Source organism: Grammomys surdaster, unplaced genomic scaffold (assembly GCF_004785775.1).
Source record: "Grammomys surdaster isolate TR1022 unplaced genomic scaffold, NIH_TR_1.0 139, whole genome shotgun sequence".
Classification (NCBI taxonomy): Eukaryota; Metazoa; Chordata; class Mammalia; order Rodentia; family Muridae; genus Grammomys; species Grammomys surdaster.
The window spans coordinates 4084871-4094544 of NW_021604597.1; the positions used below are offsets into that span (position 1 = coordinate 4084871).

At 42.7% G+C, this 9674-nt stretch overlaps 1 protein-coding gene across 1 annotated transcript in view; it reads right to left on the minus strand.

Annotated features, from left to right (window-relative positions):
- The window catches only part of Frem2 (FRAS1 related extracellular matrix 2), a 133585-nt gene that overhangs the window by 114357 nt on the left and 9554 nt on the right, over positions 1-9674 (minus strand). The window contains exon 2 of the mRNA XM_028763594.1: positions 8215-8304. Within this exon, the coding sequence (XP_028619427.1) occupies positions 8215-8304 (90 nt within the window). The remainder of the gene's footprint in view (positions 1-8214; positions 8305-9674) is intronic.

Here is a 9674-nt window from a genome sequence, read left to right on the forward strand (position 1 = left end):
TGTATACATATGTATGAATATACACGAAGTACATTTAAGTGATTTCAAGACCTGAATAAATATAGAATGTTATCAGTGTTTTCAGCCTTAGCTCCAGAAACTTCCATATAAAGCTAACCTATTACTGGATATTTGCTAAATACAGTTGTTTTAGTTCTTGTTTTAGCAAAATCAAGTTATGGTCTTTAACCTTCAGTCCTACAAAATGTATATTCCAGGTGCTGGAAAGGAGAAATCACACAAGCTGACAGAGCTGGGGAGATGGGAATGTTATATATCTGTTATCTAAATATGGAGGGACTTCCTCACGACATCTTAGTTAAGTCACTGACAGCCTGCAAAGTGCTTTCGAAGCATTCCTAAGTTTCACTCTACATAGAAAGAAAAGTTCAGCGCCTTTCTAATTGTCGTGTCGGTAAATCCCTCACCTGTCAGTCAAAGCCTGTCAGTCAAACTGTACGGTTGCCATGGGAAAGGCAGAAGAGAAGGAAAAAAAAGAAGGAGACAAGGAAAATCCAGAAGCAGAGACACATGTAGGAGCTTAAGAAGAAAAGGAGACATTCTGGGTGGCCACATGCCCCAGCACTAGGAGGCTGAGGCAGCCGGACCAGGAGTTTAAGTCCAGGGTGGGCTACATAATAAGACCTTCCTCAATAAACAAAAGCATCACTACCAAGAAAGGAGAGAAGGTAGTGGGGAAGAGAGGAAGGAGAGAAAGAAGGCAGGAGCCCCCAAGTCACCTGGGAAGGGACCACAGCTAGACAGTAGCATCTCCCTGCACAGTCCCTCCTGGGATCTGAGATGTACGAACAGCAAACTTTCAGCTCACTTTCCTACTGAGACTTCAGATGAACCCCACTAGCTGCTTACTATTCTAACCCCCACTTTACAGCTACAACTGAGACCGGCCAAGTTGAGATGCTTGGCTCAGAGTCAGGTCTCCAGTGTTTCCAGTGATGCAGAGGCTCATGGCAGCATTTGTTACAACTCCCACTTCTGCAGGAAGATAGAGCAAGGAAGCAGAATGAAAGGCTAGCCTTCCTGAGCCCACACTTAAAAGAGTCGAGACTTCACAAAGCAAATCAAGTCACCGGGACTTCCCCCCCATCTCTGTATCAGGCCCTCCAGTCTCTCCCTGCACTGTCATTCTCCACGGGCTGTGAAGCCCCGAATTATGCCCACATCTCAACTCCTTCCTACTTCTTCAACAAACCAGCAAGACATTATGTATTTAGACTGAAAGTTGTAGGAAAGCTATCCTCTTCTATGTCTTGTTTTGAGATATGATCTTACTCTGTAGCCCTAGCTATCCTGGAACTCCCTACGTAGATCAGGCTGGCCTCAAACCCAGAGACTCATTTGCCCCTGTTTCCCAACTGCTGGAATTAAAGGTGTGCACCAGCATGCCTGGCCCTCTCAACTCCAGGTCACATGAGCCTTACTGCCTCAGTCTACCAGGCTCACACTACTGCTCCTGTAGCAACTCTCTGCAGCTGGAAGTCCTGCCTTCTAAAGCGCACATTGGAACATGCTACTTTCTTGTGTCTTAAAATGAGCATACCTAATACATTGAGTGCACAGGCTGTGCACTGTGGTCCAGATCCCCCTTTCTCCCTTTCCTTCTCCCTCTCCCTCTCCTCTCCCTCTCACCTCCCCTATGGTTTGTCCTTGAGCTCAGGCATGCTGGCACTCTTCTGCTGCGCTAAACACCAGACCTCAGACTTCTACACATGCTTCTCTTTCTCCCTCTTCTTCCTGCAGTAGCTTCACTTCATCCTAAGCCTAAGCGTCTCCTTGCAGAGAGATCTTTCCTCTGAGTTGCATTTCTACCTCATAAACTCCCGAATCTTCTGTCTATTGCTTTATCCTTGGGCTAGGTCTAAGGTCAAAGGCTGTCAACATATTTATTTGTATTCATATATTATATTTTATATTATATATATTTATATATTTATTATTGTTTTCCAACATCCATTTTAAACACCTGAAAAATCCTGGGAATGACAAAAAAAGTATGTTGACTAACTCAATAAATAAACGAATAAAGACTCTCTTTATAGCAAACAAGTTTACCCACAGAGACTCTGACCTTTCTCCTGTATCACACTTAGTTTCTCGGTTACACTTCTTTAGCTCTACAAAATACAGAATAATACTAATTATAGCCATAAACTTGACCATAGAAAGCAGCCTTCCCTCTGTCTCAGCCTCACAGAACAAACTTCCAAGATAGTATTGAGTTTTAGAACATGTACTACAGAGAAATATTTGGTTTGATAGTATGGTATTTTGATTGCCTGTGAAAGAAAGATTTACTTAGCTTTTAAAGGACAATATTATTTCTTCTGGGTGTAGATATGGATTCATGTTAAATCTCTATAGGGAGGGATTCAATCTCTGCCAAAGGGTTCCTAATTTAAGTAAAACGCTATCTGCAATAAAGCCAAGCAGGTATTGCTATGGTGTGGACTTTGGGGATGAATGTAAAGAGGGCTGATAAAGCCTGAACTGCACTTTTGTGCCAGAAGAGTGGCTTCTTTCACGGATGCTGAGCAGGGGTGTTTTAGAGCCACGCCTTGAGCAGCAACACACCAGAGACAGACATTTGATGACTTGAACTATTCTGAACTTCCCAAAGAATAAAGAAGGGCCCACAAACATTAGCCACAGTAGCTGCTGTCCTCCCAAAGATCTGTCCTCCAGCGAAGCTTGTACTGTGTCCACATTTAAAGCATTTTATCAGTGCCTGGCACTGCTTCACTGCCCTGTGGCTAAGGCTCTGGCTCTCTGCCCTTCCCCTGCTTCTCCCGACATTAGCAGTTGGCTTTACTGTCCAGAACGCTTTCTCCCCCTCTCAACTCAATGGCAGGCCGATCTTTTCATGCCTCTACTCATAACCCTCGTTTGCCCTCCACACTTTGTGCCTCTTCATATTTTTCAGCCATGACTTTAAATTCAAGCTAATTATCAGTAATTACTTTGCCTCCATCCTTTCGTGACAGCCAGCTAGCTTTAAGTCAAAACTCCTGCTCCTCGTGTCCAGAATGAGGAGGTTCCCATGACCCTTTTGTATCTGAGCATTTAATTTCTCAGATGTTGATTGACAACTTGAAAGCCTTGACCTTAGCTGACGTCTCGGAGACAGAAATGACCGTGTGACTTCCTCTCCTATCTCAAGGTGCTATTTATATCTTTCCATGGCTCATGAATTAACGATCTGGGTGGATGAGAATTCGGCCACCAGAAAGCATATTCAAAGACAGCAGCAACAACAGAAAATGATCTGGCTGTGAGCCAGGCACACTGTAGTAGTCAACACAGATGAATATTATGTCTGCTGCCCAGTTCCAATGCCAGGGATGGCGGGTGGAGCCGAACTATACTGCATGCCCAGGACAGAAGAGAACTTGGAGTAGGAAGTGACAAACCCAAACCGGTTTCATAAAGAATAAAAGTAATACTCCTCTTACACTGCTTACGAAGCCTCAAGACCATGTAACCTAAACTCAGGCTCATCAAAAAAGATTCTAGGAGACACAGTTTAGTGGTGGAACCCTTGCCAAGCCTGTAGGAGGCCATGAGTCTGACCCCTTCCCCAGAGTCCCTCAGTCTCCCCCACGACCATCTTGGATCAGAGCCTGAGATCTTGAGACTTAAAACAAAGAATAACAAAAAAAAACTTAAAACAATAACAACAACAAACAACACCATTCTGATAAGTCTTGTGCATACTTTAAATGAAGACAGTTTTCTACTGCTTTGGCTATTATCTCATATCCCCTCTTAAATAAAAATTGGGGCAATCAAACCAGAAAAGAACTTGCTCACAATCATGCTCTGGCTTCACACTCTCAGTAATGTAGAAAATGCTTATTTCTTTTTAAGTGTCAAGTTGTTTACATAATGTACCGAAAAGCTTTTCTCCCCCTTAACATGCCTCTTTACGGTTAGTAACGAGAGCTCTCTAAAATAGGGCTCTTCCTATCTTAAGGACACCCTACTTGAAGATTTCAAGTCACTGTGCACAGTGGTTGGTTCCTTGTGCTTGTAAATGTGGAGACTTAACCAGGAATCCATGTTGGTGCCATGGGGATTTAAATTAAAACTAGGATAGGAGAATCTCCTCACGGAATGCCAAGGCTCCAACAGGAAACTGCTACAGAAGCTTCTCTTGGGCATACTGTTTAATCCTTGCATAAAAATGAAGGGCTCTTCCTTCACCTGTGGCTTCATCCATTTTAACATTTGTCCTATACGTACCACATGTTCTGGTCTGAGCAGGTTCTGAGGTGAGAAGGCTGTCTTGAGGCAAAGGCATTCTTACTGTAGGGACGGAGTCTTACCTGCATCCTTGAGCTACTTGTCTCAGTAGGACATTGCTGCTATCAGTGAGGTTAGGGATTTGAGTACCAAGACCATGGCTAACTGCCTCATTGAGGTATAGGGAACAGATTTGGAGAGGAAGTGACATTTGAGCTGGCTAAGTCATTAGGGCTGAGGGTAAGGCATACCTGAAATAGTTACTTGAAACTGGCGTTCACATCACAATAAAGAGCTAAGAGGAGGTCTTTGGAGGGAAATTTACAAAGGTCCCCGGACTACTTTACATTAGAGAACCTTGTAGTATCAAGAATTAAATCATGGCAATGGGAAAGGACTACACAGTTGAGCATCATAGGACATCTGAAGTATTTTGGAATAAAAACTAACAATCTAGACAATACTGTGCTTTCTGTACCTTCCACAGGCAGACAGTGTTCCGACTCCACTCTTCCCGTACCAGAGCAGAGGCCCGGGAGTCTCTGCTCTCTTCTACCTATTAGGAGCAGTGAGGAAGCCACGGGTTCTCACAGTCTGGGGGAAGAGCGTGAGATCCAGTTCTGCCTTTATATGTCCACTTGGGCAACGTGAAGAGGTTAGTTACCCATGTTCGTGACTCACTTCCTTCACCTACCAAACAGGGATGATATTTTTGCTGTTGTTATTGTACTGAACTCACAGGGATGTGGTGAGAGCAAAATTGCCTGGGCAGCAATAAATCATACAGAAGGTCTAGTTGGGAGATCTCTGATATACAAGGACTCCATGTGTGCGTGTGTGTTCTACATTCTATCATGGAGCAAATGTTCATTTCCCCTTAAGTTTTAGCTTCTGGAATTGCTTACATAAGATACTGAAAGCTGCTCACTTTTATTTTCTGACAATGCTCCTTTAAGAATAGTAAAGAACTCTGAACTGGGTTATTGGGTCAAGCTCTAACACAGTAGGGGGTCTCCTGAGGTAAAACCCACCACTATCCATTTCGCACTAATCTTTCCTCCCATCACTTGGTAATTAACATCAAAGTGCTCCAAACCCAAAATGCAAGGAACCATTCCTTGAATGTGGAATGGTCACCCACTCGTGACCACATCATCGTAACAGGAGAATCCTGTGACCAGCCAGGTCCCAACCACACATGACTAAATCTGAAGCAAGAGGTTTTAGGCTTCTGCTTTCAAATCATTTCTTCTTCCATTCCTGATCCTTGACATGAAATTCAATTGTATTTATTTATTTATTTATTTATTTATTTTTAAGCCCGGAGGATTATGTTTGTCCTGGGAGTATCCTCAGCTAGCCATCACTCTGAAAACAAGACTGCGGATTTGAAGGAGGTGACTTCAGTGGGTGGGAAGAAAAATTGGACATTAAAAGTTCATACCCTTAGGGCAGTAGTGTCTGACAGTGATGTGAGACACTGGAAGCTGTTTACACACTTTGCAGAAGGCTTAACAGTGTCTATATAAAACAGAGAATCGCTGTGGCTAATACATTTTATGCCTCCATTGAGGCACACAAAATATTACTGTCCCTTGTGTGTTGCCTCATCCAAGTGTTAGACCATTTGCAAGATAACACCGCCCCACCCCATTAACAAGTCTGGTGGAATCAACTCTAACATACAGCTTTCTGTTTTTTTTCGGTCTTATAGATTCCTGTTTGTTGTGCCAAAAGGAACTTTTCTTATATCAGGGAGGTTCATGTACATTCTGCTTAATAACCGTTTGCTATGATCTAGCTCAGTCATACAGGCTATGTTTGTGGCCAGGAAGGCACAGAAGGGTCTCTCTAGAATATTCTTCCCATGTGAAACTGAAGCTCAAAAGGAACCCCTGGAATGATTTCATTCCTGCTTTCATAAGCATCAACATTCACATCGTCAGCAACCAAAACAGAAGCCTGACGTCTTCAGCCAGGCATCCCTACTTACTATTCTGAGATATGATAGACAATACAATGCTTTCCAAAGTTGAAACACAGACCTGAGTGTTAATGTAATGCTTCTTTCCCACCTAGCTGAAGAAGTATGGACTAGTGGAATAATTATGACTATGTACATTTTTAAAAGTAAAGGCCAGGACTGCAGAGATGGCTCAGTGGTTAAGAGCACTGACTGCTCTTCCAGAGGTCCCTGAGTTCAATTACCAGCAACCACATGGTGGCTCACAACCATCTGTAATGGGATCTGATGTCCTCTTCTGGCGTGTCTGAAGACAGTTACAGTGTACTCACATACATAAAATAATAAAATAACTCCTAAAAAAAGAGTAAAGGCTGTGGCATTTTTAAGGATTTATTTTTACTTTGTGTGTATGAGTGTTTTGCTTTCATGTATGTATGTATGTGTGCACCCAAGTACACAGTGTCCAAGGAGATCAGAAGAGGGTGGGCATTAGATCCCCTGGAACTGGAGTTACATGTGGTTGAGCTGTCATGTGGGTGCCGGAAACCCAACCTGGGTCCTCTGCAAGAGCAGGTAGTGCTCTTAACTGCTGAGCCATCTCTCCAGCCACAAACTACAGATACAAAATACAGATGTATTTAATGTTTCTGTAATTTTAAAAAGGAATTTTTTTGTTACTAAGTCTGGTTTGCTCATTTTAAAGATGAACCTTTTAGCCTGAAATTGACATTTGATTACTGGGTGCATGATTGTACAGTTTCGTTTGGCAGAATTTTTTATTGGAGCATCAGGAGTCAGTAAGTACAATGTTTTTAGTTTATCAGTTGGTTTCTTTCTTAAGACTTTGTTCCTTACTGAGATTCCTTTGCCAGTATGTCAATTGCTAAACTATGGTTTGGTTCCTTACAAACACAGATGTTAGCTATATTAAGCCTGGGATCTGATGCAGAATCTAGTAACTGATCACGCTGGGTAACCCTCTATTGCCTCTCTGGTACGCATGGAATAGACATCCCTTTCAGACACGTGGCCATGTTGTATCCAGCTATATTTTAAACAAGGACACTTAATGCTTTGTAGATATGGAGGATGAGAAGGATCTTTCCTTGAAGTTGACCAAACATTATGTCCTATCTTAAAAGTACCACAAAGAAACAGATTCAGATCTAGTTGGAGTGAGTTCTCTCTAGCATGTTGCTTTTTCTTAGAATTTTCTGTGTCCTGTTCGTACAGCATAAATACTTGGTGACTCTGTGACTTTCCATGAGGACACACAACAAAAATAAAATCTTTCTCTTCAGTCCAGAAACAGCTACATGTTTCCAGGTCTAGGTTTGCAGAGTGAGGAGGCAGAGTATTTAGAAACAGAAGAGAGCCAGAGCGGTCTGGGGGTGGGTGACAGCAATGATGATTCTTGTCTCGGAGACTTAGATACCACGTACTAGTTTCTGTTTCTACAATGCTCTTCAAACTTGGCCAAGGAAAACTTTTCCCTAGACCAACTTGAAAAATCCCCCAAGCTGAGAAGATCACTAGATGCTCTGATACTGGGGCAACAAAACCAAGTTTATTTATCACAGAGTTCTTGTTGAGTGGAGGCAGCACAAATGTGAATTAGAAAAGGGTTCCTTGTTTGGGGAAGACCCACCAGGGCAGGCACAGGCTGTGGTGGGAGTAGGGCTGGATTCCCACCTCTTCCTCGTGCCTGAGAAATCTGAACTGGGCAGAGGAAGCCTGTTTATACAGACAACCACCCCCCCCCAAACCACAAGACAGAAATGACAAAATGTTTACCCATATCCACTAACGAGTGGGATTCTATCAGGTTGAAATGACTAAACTCTTGCAGGAGACACAAAATCCACTCTGCATAAAAATCACATGAACACAATGTAACACCTGAAAAAGATTCCTTGTAACAATGTTGTCAAAGAGCAACCAAAACAAATAAATCAATAAAAAGGCCACGGAGAGAGCAGAATACTTACCGTCATCTTCCACTATGAAACGGAACATATCACTTGTGGCATTTGCTCTCTCTCTCAAGACATAGCATATTTTCATGTCATCAATGTCAGCTAAAACACAATCAAAAAGCAAGTGATTAATCACTGTAGCAAACCCGAAGGCTTGTACTTGCAATAAAGCCTATCGGCCATTGTGTTTCTGCAAACATGTTTAGATCCCTTTTTGGGAGTGGCTCATGATGCTTTGTTCTGGATCTCCACACCCTTTAATATCAGCTGTCCCATAGAAATCTGATCCTGCGCACAGGAAAATAGAGGGCCAGACTTAGATTATAATAATAGCAAGGTGATGCCCTCTTCCCACCAAAGGAGTGGCTATTAAATACGGTATGTCAGGCTCCATGACAGGTGGAAAGGAAGATATTTTGAGGCATGGCAGATCTCCTGGACCTCTTGAAATCACATGCTTTGCCTCCCTTACAGAGTGAGCTTTACAGGAAGCCAAAGGGAAGAGCAGATGTTTTCTTTGCCATGGCAGTGCTTTTTCTTAACTGTTAAAATGCAGGAGACTGCTTTTAACCTTTAGTGCATGGCGGAGGCTTTAACAACTCAATGGCGTCTTGCCTTTCTCTGCTTCCAAGTCTCCCAGACTCAGGTGCATAGTTCTGTTACCATTACCCATACACAGTCTTTAAAATGCCTCCGTTTTATCAGCTCCTCTCTTGAATGCTGCTGCTGCACATACAATTTAATGAAACAAAATATCACTCTTTCCTGTGATACTTAAAATAGATCTGTCTTTGATCTGGGCCAGTCAGTGAGTTTTTAAGGTTACACAAACGCAGAATGTGGCTAAGAACACTGTCATCAATGTGTATAATAGTTATCTGTCTTCTTTGACGTTATGATTTTTCTAATTTCTGAAAGCTCTATTAGGTTTGTGCTATGGAGTTCACAGGGGCTATAAACAAAAAGCGACATAAGGACATTTTATCTTGATAAGCAGAACATTTAGAGTCAACAAGTTCCACCCCAGACTTCTGAATCTTAGGATATGTGAATATTCTGAATCTTAGGATATAGTTCACATGTGAACTGCATCCTGCCTCATAGGACATGTGACATGTGAACTGCATCCCGCCTCACAGGAGATGTGACATGTGAACTGCATCCCGCCTCACAGGACATGTGACATGTCACATGTGAACTGCATCAATCAGCACAAACGTCTTTCTTAGCAGATTAAAAACTTCTGAAGACTTTTTTTTTGTCATTTTTACATGGCAAGTCCTCTGTTGAAGGTATTTAGACCACAAATGATCTCGTGAATCGTAACTTAAAATGAAAGAGCCAAGTGGCTTCATCCACTTGTCAGCATCTCTACTTTGAACTGGAGTGAGTCTCTGAAGGCTAAGAGGCACACCCCTGCACAGCCCCTGCACAGCCCCTGCACAGCCCCTGCACAGCCCCTGCACAGCCCC